Raw genomic sequence first — 18,417 nt, 5'->3', positions numbered from 1 at the left:
TTCAGTAAACCGAGATGACCCGACATTATATCTTCTTGCTGTAGCCCATGCTGACTTTGATGGGCGTAATATAAGAAAGGCTACTGATCAGATGTTTTTGCCTGCACGAAGTCGCGATTGCCGTACGCGTCTTCAGAATAGCTCTGCTGCGTAAGCAAGCTAGCTTAGCTATCAGGGTGAAATTAAGTTGTCGAAGGCATCAAGAGGGTTAACTGGATACTGAAATGCTGCCTGTCGCTTGCTGCAGGAACCGCCCATGCTTGCCAAGAGTCAGCCATTCCGGCAAACCCCGGCTGATTGACCACCGGAAATGACATGACTTGGATGTACAAGTGGTTGGACTTCAGATACCGTGAAAGTGTATGGAACGAGCCAATGCCCTTCTTGCCCAAGAGATCAAGTGCCAAATGCTCTCAAGTGTATGTGCTGGTGAACTACTATTTGCGCTGGCGTCCGAGATCGAGCATTGTCGGCGCAAGTTTCGCGTATTGAGCCACGCAACTGAAATCTTGGTATCTCACTTGACACCATATAAAAACATCAAGGAAATTGTTGTTTTGCTGCTTAACAACAAGCTGTGCGTATTGGCCACTAAGCATGAGCTCTTTTTTGCTCCAAAAAAGAGAGCGCTCCCTCCGATTTCATTATCAAAACCAATGTCTTTGGTGTACATAAAAAGCTTACAGGAAATTAATGTATAAAGACACAAATGGAAGAAAACTCTCTCCGAGTGCACGAGCATGAGCTAGCGTCGGAACGGCCAACCAATGTACTACGTACTACATATGAACAGCTGAAAACAGGTTCCAAATGTTCTGAATAATTCCGACTAATATACTCCTCAGCACGTCTTTTCAGTCAGACATATGAACATTAATTTCTCCCCTTCTCTTTCTAGCCACAGATTGCACTCCATCATGAATTGTCCTCTGATGCTCTGACCCATATGCTGAATCGACCAAGGTCCAAGGCATATACGGAACCAAGTGCGCTAGCTGTTTTTATTATGCCACCAACTTGCCGCATCCAGATGACAATAATGTCGCATAAGAAAGATACACCCCTAGAAAATTAAATGCCCTTCTTGCCGTTTCCAAGCCATATGCATCCAGGGAGCAAGTACGATATGCATGTTCCATCACATGAAATAACAATGCTTCCCGCCCATCTACTCTTGCTAACCATAGGCGGAGGCGATCCAGGTCACAACCAAACGCAACCACAGCCACGGGCGCCTCATCCTGGCCAGTCACAAATACTTATATGGAGCAGCTGGGGCGTGATGCAACGGAGGCGCCAGTTTGTGTGTTGAGTTGACAGTTTGTTGACACCTCATCCATGGATCCACGTATGTACGTACCTCGACCCCCATGCAAATACCATAGTTTTATACGGACCGCACGCATGAACAGTGATCACAGGCTCGCAGAGATGCCAAAAAAGAAAAGAAATAGTATAGGAGATCGTCACAGCTATCGCAATTAACTAACCTCTCAATCATGTTCATGCCTGATCACCAAATGAATGTTCTAGCAGAATCTGGTTCAGATAATACACTTACACTTAACTATGCATGGATGCCCTATACCACGAACGATGGAGGTAAAGATCAATTGGCCGATGCGCACAGCAGCTAGTGGACCATTTTACTTTTACCTTGGTCGATCTGATCGTGTTCCAACGTGGCAGACCCTGATCCGTGATCGCAGGTGCTAATCAACCATCCCGGAGTAGAAAACGCGATCACATCCGCGTAAAGTGCAGCAAGACAAAGTCAGAGTTGCCTTGGCCATCCAGCTCCGCATTAATCTACAGTATCTAACGCGCGGTTTGCTCTTCCAATCCGGTGCCTTTTGCGTCCAAACAATCAAACCCACGGATCCCAGGCTAAAAATACACAATTATGAGAGGGATTTGAATAGGATAAACGTCAATGTTAGGATGAAGCAGGCGAGACCGGGGTGACCTCACGGAGATCTCCCGGATCACCCAACCGCGAATTAACTATGCACGCGCGCGTATTATAGAGAAGGACGCCGTAGCGCCTAGACTATTGGAGGCCGGGGGACACGTAGGCGCGTGTGTGCGTCGCGTTATTCGCAGTCGCAGCAACCATCTGCCCGTCCGTCAAACGGAGCGACGTCGGCGGAGCTCCGTTTCGGGCAGGGGATACGCCATGGAATCCTGATCGCGCGCCACGCGACCCCCCGATCAGGTATTACGGGAATACTTAAGAGCTTCGTGTGGGCGGGTTAATGGTTGTTAATTTGAGGGCGTGTGTTGAAAACTGCTGGGGATTTGTTTTGAGTAGCTACTGCGTGGAAGAGGGCCGGTGTCTCCATGGCGAGAGACATGGAGGCGTATGCAGCTTATATGTTGATTATAAGTAGAGTTAAGTTACTACCAAATCTAGCTAGCTGGCTAGGTTATCTCTGTGTGCAAGCTCTGCCTGATTAAGTAGCTAGGTAGGTGGGTTAATTGTATACGCCATGTGTATGTATCAGTGTATCTCATGCGGATTAACAAATGGTGTAACATGCATGTCTACGTACCTTGTTCGTCTTATCTACTAGTAATACGTATACGACGACCTGTCAAGTCTTGAAGCAAATCTACTAGCTATAGCTACGTAGCGAGCTCGGTAGGTTTATTCCCGGCAAAAAAGGAAATGCGTACACGTATGCATATATATGCGATATGCGTACGTACTGGCGTAGTATCTGCGTTGCCGTATGAACAACGATCGCCAGCGGAAGCTGCGCGAGAGTGTGATCTCACTGCCCGTACTTTTATCACTACATATACTTTCCCTATTGCTAATAGCGATCCGTGTACGGACACAGGTTAAAGTACGCCGGTCGATCCCCGGAAGCATCGGCAAGCGTTGCTCGCTGGCACTTCACAGGTGTGCACGGTGCGCTCACACGGCGAGGCGCTGTCGTCGTTACGTCTGCACGCTAGTCTAATCACCTCTCGGTAATTTTTGCCTCCAGTTTCGTTCGGACCAGTCGATTGGCACGTACAGTACAATTGAGCTCATCACGCATGCTCAATTAATTGAGCACTACAAAGTACTAGTATGTGGTAAATAAAAGGTTACATGCAATCATGTAATCTTAGCTGAAACAGTGATTGCATGTAGACCATTGATAGCATGCATGCATGCATTGCCCATGCTCCCCAATTAAGTCTAAGAGAAGGACGGTCGGCCAACTAGTCCGAAACAGCACTGTTTTATTGGACGCGGGGTTATTTTCATGACATACGTATATGATGTCTGCATTTGGAAACGTATGCCAAAAGCGGCCACTGCCTCCCAAAATTATAATGTCGCTGTGTGAATCCGTACCGTTAGTGGAGCGACCTGCATACTAATCGCCTTGCCTAATTTGGACTTGGTTCCCCGCCCTCTTGCTTAAACTAATTATTAAGATGGGTGCCTTAGTTTGGAGGGCTGGCTAATCAGGGGGTCGCGGTACAGGTTTGTAGTTGGGCAACAGAGTTCATTATTAATCTTATTACATTAGTATTCACCGCAAGCAAGCAAGCATTCTATAGGGCATTGACTGTTTTAGTCGTTGCGCGTTTGATGGAGTGGATGAGATATTTGTGCATTGTTAACTTTGCCGTAAGCGGCACACTTTGGCTTTCTTTTCGTCCCTTCTCCAAATTAATCTTCTATTTGTGGATGTGCTCATCAGCTAAATTGAACCTGCTCGTTGGTTTCGTCTGCGCTACTAGTAGCTTGTTTTGCGTCACCTTATATTTGAACATTAATTAAATCAACAAATTAATGCTCCGTCCTGGAGGAAAACGTAAGACTGTCAAAAACTTCATTCAAGCGTGCTCTCGTGTTGTACTGGCATGTACGAGTGGCTTGATGTGTGCCGGCCGTGTCGAGCAATTATTGTGATGCACAAAAGGTCAATTGACATGGACACTAGAAGCTCGATTGGCAGACACGCGTCCCTACCAAAGAGAGAGAGCTTAGCGGAGTACCAAGTGAGTTTTGCGTGTTTCATGGAACTAGGACAACAAAAAGACGATGCTAAATGCCAAGTATGTTTCATTTTCACCCATTTAACTAAGATCTTCTTCTTTGCGGGTGATTTAACCGGAACGTAGTAATCTTTTTAGTAATATTATTAGGTACTCCACTCAGGGTATGTACGTACATGCTGTTTTGTACTACTCCATATATGAGCCTTCACTTGCGACATCAATAGTTCATGCTTCGTTCACTCGTGGATAGCATCCGTACAGCAAGGCAGTACAAATATGATATTATCTCCAAGGTCGCATTTTCCTGGCTTGATGTCACTTTCATTTTCCTTTACACACACTCTGATATGCTTGGGCAAACTTTTTTGACATTTGTTTTCGCTTTACATATTAACTAGTAATATCAGCGAAGAAACCGCACCTGCTGGTTGTGAAGGGACACCAAGTACGAGTCGCAATTGCCCGAAAAGAAGCACACGAGCCCTCACACCACATGAGCAGGTGGCACACCTGTGCACACCCGCGTACTTGTCAGCCACACACACGGTCGCCGGCCGGCACACGACGTACGTGGGGAGCCTCTAAAAACCTCCGCGCGAAAATCGATCCATCGGTCGTTTTACACGACGCAAATCCAAAAACGAGCAAAAAAAGAAGCAAAAACGTGGCCACGTCGGGATCTTGCATGATCCGCAGATAGATCTCGACGTCGACGTCGGCTCAAACACACACGAGGGCGAGGGCGAGGCCCCCGAGCAAGAGCGTCCGTCCCGAATTCGATTTCGAACACATGCGCGTGGCGCGCCTCCTTTAGTCAGATCTTCTTTCGTTACGGACCACGGCGGGGCGAGACTGTCATGTGGCCGGCCGGCATGGCAGGTAGCGAGGACGTACGGCGGGAAGGCGGTGCGGGCGCAGGCCCATGCACAGGAATTAAAAGGAAAGCTGCACGCGGGCCTCTGCCGCCTTGCCAGTTTATCGCTGGTGCTGCTGGCCCCTCCCGCCGCTGCTGCTGCTGCCATGGCCATGGCCCGTGGCCGTGGGAGCAGGGCAGTGCGGTTTTCCTTCCACGCAGCAGCGTCCGTGCAGTTCCTCGACCACAAGGGCGAGCTAGAGATAAGAGTTGGCCGGGCCGGCACGAGTCTGGGCCGTCCGTCCCCGGCGCTGCGTTCCGTCAGCGGGGCGAGGTGGCGCAGGAGGGCGGGCGCCACAAGGCAGGGCGGGGCGGGGACGTTCGTCAACGCCAGCTAGCCGACGGGAGTGGCGAAACACGAGTCAATATCCATTGATTGGATTGGATTGGATCGGATGTTTTTGCCCGCCAAGAAATTTACCCTGCCCAGTACATCCTTGGTCTATAGTAGTAGTAAAAGTAAAATACAGTACAGTTGACCGTTTTTCACTCCATCATTGTGTTTTGTTTCCTAGCTCGTACGTTCAGCCTGATGGAGTCTAGTACTAGATTCTACCACCATCGGTAAAAATGGCATGTTCCTGATGGAACTGGCAAAGGGAAGCGCACTCTACTCCGCAAGGATCGACACATGTGATTATCCTAGTCAGTCAAAACACGAGACAATGTTGCACGGGGCTACGGGCTAGCCTTGCCTGCGACGATGGGATAGTCGGGGTGGCACGCCAGCGCGTGCCGTGGGATCTGCTTGGCCACTTTGGGGGGTGGCGTCCCGCCCTGCGTGCGTTTCTTGTCTTCCGGTCGCGACCCTTTTTTACCCCTTCCATCCTCATCCAACGGACGAGACGGTCGCTGCCGTGGGCGTGGCCGTGAGACGAGACGCAGCCCGCAGCCGGCAGGAGAGCCACGTCGCGGCCGCGATAAACAAAGGCCGGCACCGAATCCTGTTGACTTGGACCGCCACCCCCGGCCCGTCGCGCTCGCGCCCTTTATAAGCCTTTCCCTCGCCCCCACACACCTTCGTCTCCCGTCCTCTACCTCCATCCATCCGTCCAGTTTTCAGTTTTCACACTCTCCTGGCTGGCTAGCTAGCTAGCTCCTCTCCATCCTCTACAGCGGCTGCGAGACAAACTGAGCCTTTTCCTGCTCGCTCCATCGCCCAATCCGTCTCTACTCTACAGTTGTATACGCGATTAGATGGGGCGCGCGCCGTGCTGCGACAGGACCGGGCTGAAGAAGGGGCCGTGGACGCAGGAGGAGGACGAGAAGCTCGTCGCCTACATCAAGAAGCACGGCCAGGGCAACTGGCGCACCCTCCCCAAGAATGCCGGTAAGCGACTCGGACTCATGCAGCTGCTTGCTCTGCCAAGTTGGTTAGTTAGTTATCCACCGATCGATCCCACACAATAATTAACTGTGTTGCGTCTGTGTGTGCAGACCTTGAGCGGTGCGGGAAGAGCTGCCGGCTGCGGTGGACCAACTACCTCCGGCCGGACATCAAGCGCGGCCGCTTCTCCTTCGAGGAGGAGGAGACCATCATCCAGCTACACAGCATCCTCGGCAACAAGTAAGAACTACTCACTTCACATCATTCAACTCGACGTAGTACTAGCTAGGCGTCTCTGTTGCTATAGCAGCAGCAGCAGCAGCTAGGCGTACGGTTTCCTGGCGAGTTTGATTTTGATGTGCTTTTTTGCATGATTGCTCAGGTGGTCAGCCATTGCGGCGAGGCTGCCCGGACGGACGGACAACGAGATCAAGAACTACTGGAACACGCACATCCGCAAGCGCCTCCTCCGCATGGGCATCGACCCCGTTACCCACGCGCCGCGCCTCGACCTCCTCGACCTCTCCTCGCTCCTCAAGCCCGCCGCCTACTACCCCACACAGGCCGACCTCGACACGCTCCGCGCCCTCGAGCCGCTCGCCAACTACCCGGACCTCCTCCGCCTCGCCTCCACCCTCCTCGCAGCCCCGACCACAACCTCCTCGCAGCCCACGACCGAACAGCAGATGCTCCTCCCTTGGCTGATCCAGGCGCAGATGGCGCAGCAGGTATCTCAGGCGCCGCCTCAACATGCCACGGCCGCAGACATGTTTTTGCAGCCCAGCTCGGCGTGCCAAATGCCGGGTCTGGTTCACGCGAACCCCGCGCAGCAACTACACCAGGATCACATGGTGCCCTCTGACTACGGGCAGCTCCCGGGCTACGACAACCAGCTCGAGCTCGACTACGTGCCGGCGCTGATGCAGATGGCGTCAGACACGTCGAACCTGCAGTGGAGCAGCCCGGTCACAAGTAGCAACAACAACAACAACTGCAACGTCGGCTCCGGCGTATCCACGCCGTCATCGAGCCCCGCGGGGCGTGTGAACTCGGCTTCACCGACAACCTTCTGCGCCAACGCGAGCAACATCGACGCCTTCAGCGCCGACGCCGCCGGGCTGTTCGACATGCACCTGTCCGATCTCCTGGATGTGAGCGACTACATGTAATGAAAAATACAAGTACGGGTTCCACCTGCATCTGCATGCATGTGGAAGCTAGGTCGAACAGTTCATCACGTACCGACCGACAGGGGGCAAAACATGCATACGATGATGATCTCGTACGAGAGCCGTTTTTGTACAGGATTGTACCATTTTTATCCAGTTCATGGTCACTGGTTACTGTTAGAAACTTCACTTTTGTTTTTCCTGTTATTCTTATTTCGATCTTCAATTCATTGGTGTGTGTGGTGCATGTCAGTGTGGGGAAATCATGGCAAAGGTGGCTTCATATGATTGGTGGAGGCGGCTGCTATCCCTCTCACTTGCATCATATGCTTTGTCTCCAGTGAAGAAAAATAGGGTCACTCCGGTTGCTTTTCTTAGAATGCTACTTTTATTGTCTGTTTGTTCTTGTTCATTCGATTTCTTTAGTTTAATTTTGCTGCCTCTTCTATTTCATTGGTTACTGCACTGCTGAGAATTTAATATAAGTATAATAGAAGAAATCAAAGGGAGGGAGAAAAACCAACTAGAATAAGGACACAAGTAACTGTCAAGTCACTGATGGTCACATGACAAGCAATTATTCTTAAATCGTTGGGAAAATAGACTGGAGTTGGTGTGCAACTTAATCATTGCTGCTGCCTGCTCCGTCTGATCGATGAGCGACCAACAGTTACCCGATCGACCACATATGTATTTGTTTTTCTGTAAGTCAAAGAGAAATCTATGGCAATGGATTAATTAGCAAGCTTCATCAAAGTTTACATTCCTCGTAATACTATATGTTGTAGTTGTAGTTTGATATATATAACCGTCTTGTTTGGGTATGGTCAGGTCAACACACACAACTCGTACAAGGCTGCATGAGCCTAGGTCGTGGTACACCTCCAAGGCCAATGTGTGTAGTGTACGTACACACATACCAAAGTAACTCAATGTATGCATGCATTCTTAGTTATACGTATGGCATATCATTATTTCCGTACGTATTTAAGGCCTTAACTGGAAAAAACATCAGATTAATGAGGCCATGACCTTGTCTTTAAATGCATTGTGTAATTATGTACGCATAATATGTTTGCTCAAATGGAGCCACTGTCCGTCGAGCTCATTATTCAACAACAACTTTGATGAACAAACATGCATTGGATATGTTACAGAGGGAGTATATAAGTAGGTACCTTTAGTGGGCCTAGACCTTGTTAAACTACCATGTTTCCTATGAGATCCCTCCGGACACTACCACTCTCTCTATTGTTTCTTCATGACCCCTCATTTTGACCTTAAGATCGACGGTGAATCAATTATCGGCAGCTCACGCACGCCTGGAGCCTAGCTGTATTTTGTTTGTCAACCCACAAGCGGTGCAATTGCGACACTACCGATCTCTATCCTGGTCATGACCATCACTGTATTCGTGGGCATCCAGAACCACTTAGACCGAATGTGCTCTTGACTAGTCACGACAGAACCAATGAAATCGTGCTAGACTCCTCCAACCTGCCCATGAGTCGTGAAGATCGGAACGACCATGGATCCCAGGCAAGAGCGGAAACTCATTGCTTTCTCCAACATGATGCCTGGAGTTGGCCAAATAATAAGACATCACAAGGATCTTAGGCAATCCATAAACGGTGAAGGCGTATTTTACTTTCTAGCTCAATGACCTATCATTTCTAGTTCAAGCATGTAGACTTGCTACCACATAACAAAAGATGGGCCTTCATTCCAAAAAACCTTCCATGTCTCTAACAATCTAAATACTCACATGAACTTTAATCTCCATTTAGAGAGGCACCCTTTGTTTTCTTCAATATCTATGAATGTCTCTTGTGTGCAGTTGTTTATTCTTTTTTTAAGCGCAAACCGTAGAATAATAGTTCTACTGTAATTTTCATTAAAAATATTTACAAATCAATTACAAGGAGTTTAAGCTTCCAAAATAAAAGCAACTAACCAATACCAGTTCGTGTCACAATCATTTCGTTGAAAATGATTAAACTCTAGCCGATCATCATCGAAGCTGCTATCCAATCTTGCAGAGCCCTTAGGTGCTTTGACTTTATTCTGTACTCCAAGAATTGTAAGTCTACTTTAATTTGAATTTCCTGCAGTTCACACTTGCTACTTCATTTATGAAAACTTTACCATTTCGTTAGATCCATATGTTCCAGCATCCTTGTATGATAATTTCTTGGGGGGGGGGGGGGTGTTGGGGAACGCAGTAATTTCAAAAATTTCCTACGCACACGCAAGATCATGGTAATGCATAGCAACGAGAGGGGAGAGTGTTGTCTACGTACCCTCGTAGACCGTAAGCGGAAGCGTTATGACATCGCGGTTGATGTAGTCACACATCTTCACGATCGACCGATCCTAGTACCGAAAGTACGGCACCTCCGCAATCTACACATGTTCGGCTCGGTGACGTCCCATAAACTCTCGATCCAGCTGAGTATCGAGGGAGAGCTTCATCAGCACGACGACGTGATGATGGTGATGATGATGCTACCGGAACAGGGCTTTGCCTAAGCACTGCTACGATATGATTGTTGGAAATATGCCCTAGAGGCAATAATAAAAAGGATTATTATTATATTTCCTTGTTCATGATAATTGTCTGTATTCATGCTATAATTGTGTTATCCGGAAATCGTAATACATGTGTGAATAACAGACACCAACATGTCCCTAGTATGCCTCTAGTTGACTAGCTCGTTGATCAACAGATAGTCATGGTTTCCTGACTATGGACATTGGATGTCATTGATAACGAGATCACATCATTAGGAGAATGATGTGATGGACAAGACCCAATCCTAAACATAGTACAAGATCGTATAGTTCGTTTGCTAGAGTTTTCTAATGTCAAAGTATCTTTTCCTTAGACCATGAGATCGTGTAACTTCCGGATACCGTAGGAGTGCTTTGGGTCTACCAAACGTCACAACGTAACTGGGTGACTATAAAGGTAGACTACGGGTATCTCCGAAAGCGTCTGTTGGGTTGACACGGATCGAGACTGGGATTTGTCACTCCGTATGACGGAGAGGTATCACTGGGCCCACTCGGTAATGCATCATCATAATGAGCTCAAAGTGACCAAATGTCTGGTCACGGGATCATGCATTACGGTACGAGTAAAGTGACTTGCCGGTAACGAGATTGAACGAGGTATTGGGATACCGACGATCGAATCTCGGGCAAGTAGCATACCGATTGACAAAGGGAATTGTATACGGGGTTGATTGAATCCTCGACATCGTGGTTCATTCGATGAGATCATCGTGGAGCATGTGGGAGCCAACATGGGTATCCATATCCCGCTGTTGGTTATTGACCGGAGAGTCGTCTCGGTCATGTCTGCTTGTCTCCCGAACCCGTAGGGTCTACACACTTAAGGTTCGGTGACGCTAGGGTTGTGAAGATATGTATATGCAGTAACCCGAATATTGTTCGGAGTCCCGGATGAGATCCCGTACGTCACGAGGAGTTCCGGAATGGTCCGGAGGTAAAGAATTATATATAGGAAGTGCTATTTCGGCCATCGGGACAAGTTTCGGGGTCACCGGTATTGTACCGGGACCACCGGAAGGGTCCCGGGGGTCCACCGGGTGGGGCCACCTATCCCGGGGGGCCCCATGGGCTGAAGTGGGAAGGGACCCAGCCCAAAGTGGGCTGGGGCGCCAACCCCCCAAGGGCCCATGCGGCTAAGGTTGGGGGAAACCCTAAAGGGGGCGCCCCCTTGCTTGGGGGGCAAGCCCCCCACCCCTTGGCCGCCGCCCCCCCTAGTAGATCCATCTACTAGGGCCGGCGCCCCCCCCTTGGCACCCCTATATATAGTTGAGGAGAGGGGAGGACTTCACACCTGAGCTTTGGCGCCTCCCTCTCCTCCCGTTACGTCTCTCCCTCGTAGTATAGGCGAAGCCCTGCTACTGTGACGCCCTGCATCCACCACCACGCCGTCGTGCTGCTGGATCTTCATCAACCTCTCCTCCCCCCTTGATGGATCAAGAAGGAGGAGACGTCTCCCGTCCCGTACGTGTGTTGAACGCGGAGGTGCCGTCCGTTCGGCGCTTGGTCATCGGTGATTTGGATCACGTCATGTACGACTACATCATCACCGTTCTTTGAACGCTTCCGTGCGCCATCTACAAAGGTATGTAGATGCATCCGATGGCTCGTTGCTAGATGAACTCCTAGATGGATCTTGGTGAAACGAGTAGGAATTTTTTTTGTTTTCTGCAACGTTCCCCAACAATGATCGAGGTGGATTATGGTGGACGGGGGCACCACACACGGCTAAGAGATCAATGATCAACTTGTGTGTCCATGAGGTTCCCCCCTCCCCCGTATATAAAGGAGTGGAGGAGGGGGAGGGGGTCGGCCTCTCTAGGCGCGCCCCAAGGGAGTCCTACTCCCACCAGGAGTAGGATTCCCCCTTCCCTTTGTTGGTTCTAGCAGAGAAGGAAGGAGGAGAAGAAGGAAGGAAGGGGGGGGCGACCCCCCTCCCAATTCGGATTGGGCTTGGGGGGGGGAGGGCGCCCCCTCCTTTGCTTCTTTTCCCTCTCTTCCACTAAGGCCCAATAAGGCCCATATACCTCCCGAGGGGTTCCGGTAACCTCCCGGTGCTCTGGTATACTCTCGATTTCATCCGGAACCATTCCGATGTCCAAACTGTCGGGGATCGTTGCAGAAATTAAAAAAAGTTCTACGCATCACCAAGATCAATCTATGGAGAGACTAGCAACAAGATAGAGGAGAGTGTATCTTCATACCCTTGAAGATCGCGATGCGGAAGCGTTACAAGAACGCGGATGAAGGAGTCGTACTCACGGCGATTCAGATCACGGTTGATTCCGATATAAGCGCCGAACAACGGCGCCTTCGTGTTCAACACACGTATAACCCGGGAATGCCTCCTCCTTCTTGATCCAGCAAGGGGAGAGGAGAAGTTGAGGAAGAGCTCCGACAGCACGACGGCGTGGTGGTGGAGCTTGCGGTTCTCCGGCCGGGCTTCGCCAAGCACTACTACGAAGGAGGATGTGTTGGGGATGGAGAGGGCTGCGCCAGGGGAAGGGTGCGGCAGCCCTCCCACCTCCCCTCTATTTATAGGGGCAAGGGAGAGGGGGCTGGCCCCCTCCAGATGGATCTAGAGGGGGGGGGGCAAGGGGGTGGCTTGCCCCCCAGGCCAAGGGGGGCGCCCCCTTTAGGGTTTCCCCTAAACCCTACGCGCATGGGCCCTAGGGGGGTTTGGCACCCGGCCCACTTAGGGGTTGGTTCCCCTCCATATTCAGCCCATAGGGCCCTCCGGGGCAGGTGGACCCTCCCGGTGGACCCCGGGAACCCCTTCGGTGGTCCCGGTACAATACCGATAAACCCCCAAACACTTCCGGCGACCGAATAAGGACTTCCCATATATAAATCTTTATCTCCGGACCATTCCGGAACTCCTCGTGACGTTTGGGATCTCATCCGGGACTCCGAACAACATTCGGTAACCACATACTAATTCCCATAACAACTCTAGCGTCACCAAACCTTAAGTGTGTAGACCCTACGGGTTCGGGAATCATGCAGACATGACCGAGACATCTCTCTGGCCAATAACCAACAGTGGGATCTGGATACCCATGTTGGCTCCCACATGTTCCACGATGATCTCATCGGATGAACCATGATGTCGAGGATTCAATCAATCCCGTATACAATTCCCTTTGTCAATCGATACGTTACTTGCCCGAGATTCGATCATCGGTATCCCAATACCTCGTTCAATCTCATTACCGGCAAGTCACTTTACTCGTTCCATAATGCATGATCCCGTGACTAACTGCTTAGACACATTGAGCTCATTATGATGATGCATTACCGAGTGGGCCCAGAGATACCTCTCTGTCATACGGAGTGACAAATCCCAGTCTCGATTCGTGCCAACCCAACTGACACTTTCGGAGATACCTGTAGTGCACCGTTATAGCCACCCAGTTATGTTGTGACGTTTGGCACACCCAAAGCATTTCTACAGTATCCGGGAGTTGCACAACCTCATCGTCTAAGGAAAAGATACTTGACATTAGAAAAGCTTTAGCAGACGAACTACACGATCTTGTGCTATGCTTAGGATTGGGTCTTGTCCATCACATCATTCTCCTAATGATGTGATCTTGTTATCAATAACATCCAATGTCCATGGTCAGGAAACCGTAACCATCTATTGATCAATGAGCTAGTCAACTAGAGGCTCACTAGGGACATGTTGTGGTCTATGTATTCACACATGTATTACGATTTCTGGATAACACAATTATAGCATGAACAATAGACAATTATCATGAACAAGGAAATATAATAATAACCATTTTATTATTGCCTCTAGGGCATATTTCCAACAGTCTCCCACTTGCACCAGAGTCAATAATCTAGTTACATTGTGATCATTCGAACACCCATAGAGTTCTGGTGTTGATCAAGTTTTGCTCGTGGAAGAGGTTTAGTCAACGGATCTGCGACATTCAGGTCCGTATGCACTTTATAAATATCTATGTTTCCATCTTGAACATTTTCACGAATGGAGTTGAAGCGACGCTTGATATGCCTCGTCTTCTTGTGAAACATGGGCTCCTTGGCAAGGGCAATAGCACCAGTGTTGTCACAGAAGAGAGTCATCGGGCCCTACGCATTGGGAATAACTCCTAGGTCGGTAATGAACTCCTTCATCCAGATTTCTTCATGTGCTGCCTCCAAGGCTGCCATGTACTCCGCTTCACATGTAGATCCCGCCAAGATGCTTTGCTTGCAACTGCACCAGCTGACTGCCCCACCATTCAAAATATACACGTATCCGGTTTGTGACTTGGAGTCATCCATATCTGTGTCGAAGCTAGCATCGACGTAAACCTTTACGATGAGCTCTTCGTCACCTCCATAAACGAGAAACAAATCCTTAGTCCTTTTTAGGTACTTCAGGATATTCTTGACTGTTGTCCAGTGTTCCATGCCGGGATTACTTTGGTACCTTCCTACCAAACTTACGACAAGGTTCACATCAGGTCTGGTACACAACATGGCATACATAATAGACCCTATGGCCGAGGCATAGGGGATGTCACTCATCTTTTCTCTATCTTTTGCCGTGGTCAAGCATTGAGCCGTGCTCAATATCACACCTTGCAATACTGGCAAGAACCCCTTCTTGGACTGATCCATATTGAACTTCTTCAATATCTTGTCAAGGTATGTGCTTTGTGAAAGACCAATGAGGTGTCTCGATCTATCTCTATAGATCTTGATGCCTAATATGTAAGCAACTTCTCCAAGGTCCTTCATTGAACAACACTTATTCAAGTAGGCCTTTATGCTTTCCAAGAATTCTATATCATTTCCCATGAATAGTATGTCATCCACATATAATATGAGAAATGCCACAGAGCTCCCACTCGCTTTCTTGTAAACACATGCTTCTCCATAAGTCTGTGTAAACCCAAATGCTTTGATCATCTCATCAAAGCGAATGTTCCAACTCCGAGATGCTTGCACCAGCCCATAGATTGAGCGCTGGAGCTTGCATACCTTGTCAGCATTCTTAGGATTGAGAAAACCTTCCGGTTGCATCACATACAATTCTTCCTTAAGGAAACCATTAAGGAATGTCGTTTTGACGTCCATCTGCCATATCTCATAATCATAGAATGCGGCAATTGCTAACATGATTCAGACGGACTTCAGCTTCGCTACGGGTGAGAAGGTCTCATCGTAGTCAACCCCTTGAACTTGTCGATAACCCTTAGAGACAAGCCGAGCCTTATAGATGGTCACATTACCATCTGCGTTTGTCTTCTTCTTAAAGATCCATTTATTTTCTATGGCTCGCCGATCATCAGGCAAGTCAGTCAAAGTCCATACTTCATTTTCATACATGGATCCTACCTCGGATTTCATGGCTTCAAGCCATTTGTTGGAATCCGGGCCCGCCATCGCTTCTTCATAGTTCGTAGGTTCACCATTGTCTAACAACATGATTTCCAGGACAGGGTTGCCGTACCACTCTCGTGCGGAACGTGTCCTTGTGGACCTATGAATCTCAGTAGCAACTTGATCTGAAGTTTCATGATCATCATCATTAACTTCCTCTCTAGTCAGTGCAGGCACCACAGAAACATCTTCCTGAGCTGCGCCACTCTCCGGTTCAAGAGGCAATACCTCATCAAGTTCTACTTTCCTCCCACTTACTTCTTTCTAGAGAAACTCTTTCTCCAGAAAGGATCCATTCTTGGCAAAAAATACCTTGCCTTCGGATTTGAGGTAGAAGGTATACCCAATAGTTTCCTTAGGGTATCCTATGAAGACACATTTTTCCGACTTGGGTTCGAGCTTTTCAGGTTGAAGTTTCTTGACATAAGCATCGCATCCCCAAAGTTTCAGAAACAATAGCTTAGGTCTCTTCCCAAACCATAATTCATACGGTGTCGTCTCAACGGATTTCGACGGAGCCCTATTTAAAGTGAATGCGGCAGTCTCTAAAGTATAACCCCAAAATGATAGCGGCAGATCGGTAAGAGACATCATAGATCGCACCATATCCAATAGAGTGCGATTATGACGTTAGGACACACCATTACAGTGAGGTGTTTTAGGCGGCGTGAGTTGTGAAACAATTCCACATTTCCTTAAGTGCGTGCCAAATTTGTGACTCAAATATTCTCCCCCATGATTTGATCATAAGAAATTTATTTTCTTGTCACGTTGATTCTCTACCTCATTCTGAAATTCCTTGAACTTTTCAAAGGTCTCAGACTTGTGTTCCATTAAGTAGACATACCCATATCTACTCAAGTCATCAGCGAGGGTGAGAACATAGATAGCCACCGCGAGCCTCAACGCTCATTGGACCGCACACATTAGTATGTATGATTTCCAATAAGTTGGTTGCTCGCTCCATTGTTCCAAAGAACGGAGTCTTGGTCATTTTTCCCATGAGGCATGGTTCGCACGTGTCAAATGATTCATAATCAAGAGACTCCAAAAGTCCATCTGCATGGAGTTTCTTCATGCGTTTGACACCAATGTGACCAAGGCGGCAGTGCCACAAGTATGTGGGACTATCATTATCAACCTTACACTTCTTGGCATTCACACTATGAATATGTGTAACATCACGTTCGAGATTAAACAATAATAAACCATTGACCAGCGGGGCATGACCATAAAACATATCTCTCATATAAATGGAACAACCATTATTCTCGGATTTAAATGAGTATCCATCTCGCATTAAACGAGATCTAGATACAATGTTCATGCTCAAAGTTGGTACTAAATAACAATTATTGAGGTTTAAAACTAATACCGTAGGTAGAGGTAGAGCGAGCGTGCCGATGGCGATCACATCGACCTTGGAACCATTCCCGACGCGCATCGTCACCTTGTCCTTCGCCAGTCTCCGCTTATTCCACAGCTCTTGTTTTGAGTTACAAATATGTGCAACCGCACCGGTATCAAATACCCAGGAGCTACTACAAGTGCTGGTAAGGTACACATTAATAACATGTATATCATATATACCTTTGGTATTGCCGGACTTCTTATCCGCTAAGTACTTGGGGCAGTTCTGCTTCCAGTGACTGTTTCCCTTGCAATAAAAGCACTCATTCTCAGGCTTGGGTCCATGCTTTGGCTTCTTCCCGGCAACTGGCTTACCGGGCACGACAACTCCCTTGCCGTCCTTCTTGAAGTTCTTCTTACCCTTGCCTTTCTTGAAACTAGTGGTTTTATTGACCATCAACACTTGATGTTCCTTTTTTTATCTCCACCTCCGCTGATTTTAGCATTGAATATACCTTAGGAATGGTTTTCTCCATCCATGCATATTGAAATTCATCACAAAGCTCTTGTAGCTAGGTGGGAGCGACTGAAGGATTCTGTCAACGACCGCGTCATCCAGGAGATTAACTCCTAGCTGAGACAAGCGGTTGTGCAACCCAGAAATTTTGAGTATGTGCTCGCTGACAGAACTATTCTCTTCCATCTTACAATTGTAGAACTTGTCGGAGACTTCATATCTCTCGACCCGGGCATGAGCTTGGAAAACCATTTTCAGCTCTTGGAACATCTCATATGCTCCGTGTTGCTCAAAACGCTTTTGGAGCCCCGGTTCTAAGCTGTAAAGCATGCCGCACTGAACCAGGGAGTAATCATCACTACACGACTGCTAGGCGTTCATAACGTCTTGAGTTGCTGGGAAAATGGGCGCTTCACCTAGTGGTGCTTCAAGGACATATTCTTTCTTGGCAGCTACAAGGATGATCCTCAAGTTATGGACCCAGTCCGTATAGTTGCTACCATCGTCTTTCAGCTTGGTTTTCTCTAGGAACGCATTGAAGTTGAGGGCAACATTAGCGTGGGCCATTTGATCTACAAGACATATTGCAAAGATTTTATACTATGTTCATGATAATTAAGCTCGTCTAATCAAATTATTTCATAAACTCCCACTCAGACAGACATCCCTCTAGTCATCTAAGTGATACATGATCCGAATCGACTAGGCCGTGTCCGATCATCACGTGAGACGGACTAGTCATCAACGGTGAACATCTCCATGTTGATCGTATCTACTATACGACTCATGTTTGACCTTTCGGTCTCTCATGTTCCGGGGCCATGTCTGTACATGCTAGGCTCGTCAAGTCAACCTAAGTGTTTTGCATGTGTAAATCTGGCTTACACCCGTTGTATTTGAACGTGAGAATCTATCACACCCGATCATCACGTGGTGCTTAGAAACAACGAACCTTCGCAACGATGCACAATTAGGGGGAAAACTTTCTTGAAATTTTAGCGAGGGATCATCTTATTTAAGCTACCGCCGTTCTAAGCAAATAAGATGTATAAACATGATAAACATCACATGCAATCAAATAGTGACATGATATGGCCAATTTCATTTTGCTCCTTTTGATCTCCATCTTTGGGGCGCCATGATCATCATCGTCACCGGCATGACACCA

General features: G+C 48.2%; 1 protein-coding gene across 1 annotated transcript; it reads left to right on the top strand.

Annotated features, from left to right (window-relative positions):
- Positions 1-5,846: 5,846 nt before the first annotated feature.
- Positions 5,847-7,819, top strand: LOC125536702 (transcription factor MYB41-like). Its single transcript, XM_048699945.1, has 3 exons — positions 5,847-6,245; positions 6,353-6,482; positions 6,625-7,819. Exons 1-3 carry the CDS (start codon positions 6,113-6,115, stop codon positions 7,409-7,411), a joined length of 1,050 nt encoding a protein of 349 aa, XP_048555902.1. The 5' UTR covers positions 5,847-6,112; the 3' UTR covers positions 7,412-7,819.
- The last annotated feature ends 10,598 nt before the right edge of the window (positions 7,820-18,417 follow it).

The sequence above is a fragment of the Triticum urartu genome, chromosome 2, assembly GCF_003073215.2.
Source record: "Triticum urartu cultivar G1812 chromosome 2, Tu2.1, whole genome shotgun sequence".
NCBI lineage: Eukaryota > Viridiplantae > Streptophyta > Magnoliopsida > Poales > Poaceae > Triticum > Triticum urartu.
Note: the sequence above shows the minus strand (reverse complement) of the source record. Positions and strands in the feature narration are given on the sequence as shown.

Excerpts from the sequence above, each read along its gene's own strand:
- LOC125536702 (XM_048699945.1), top strand. The coding sequence starts at position 6,113 with ATGGGGCGCGCGCCGTGCTGCGACAGGACCGGGCTGAAGAAGGGGCCG. Across the intron at positions 6,246-6,352 it reads CACCCTCCCCAAGAATGCCG|ACCTTGAGCGGTGCGGGAAG; the intron begins GTAAGCGACTCG and ends CTGTGTGTGCAG. Across the intron at positions 6,483-6,624 it reads CACAGCATCCTCGGCAACAA|GTGGTCAGCCATTGCGGCGA; the intron begins GTAAGAACTACT and ends ATGATTGCTCAG.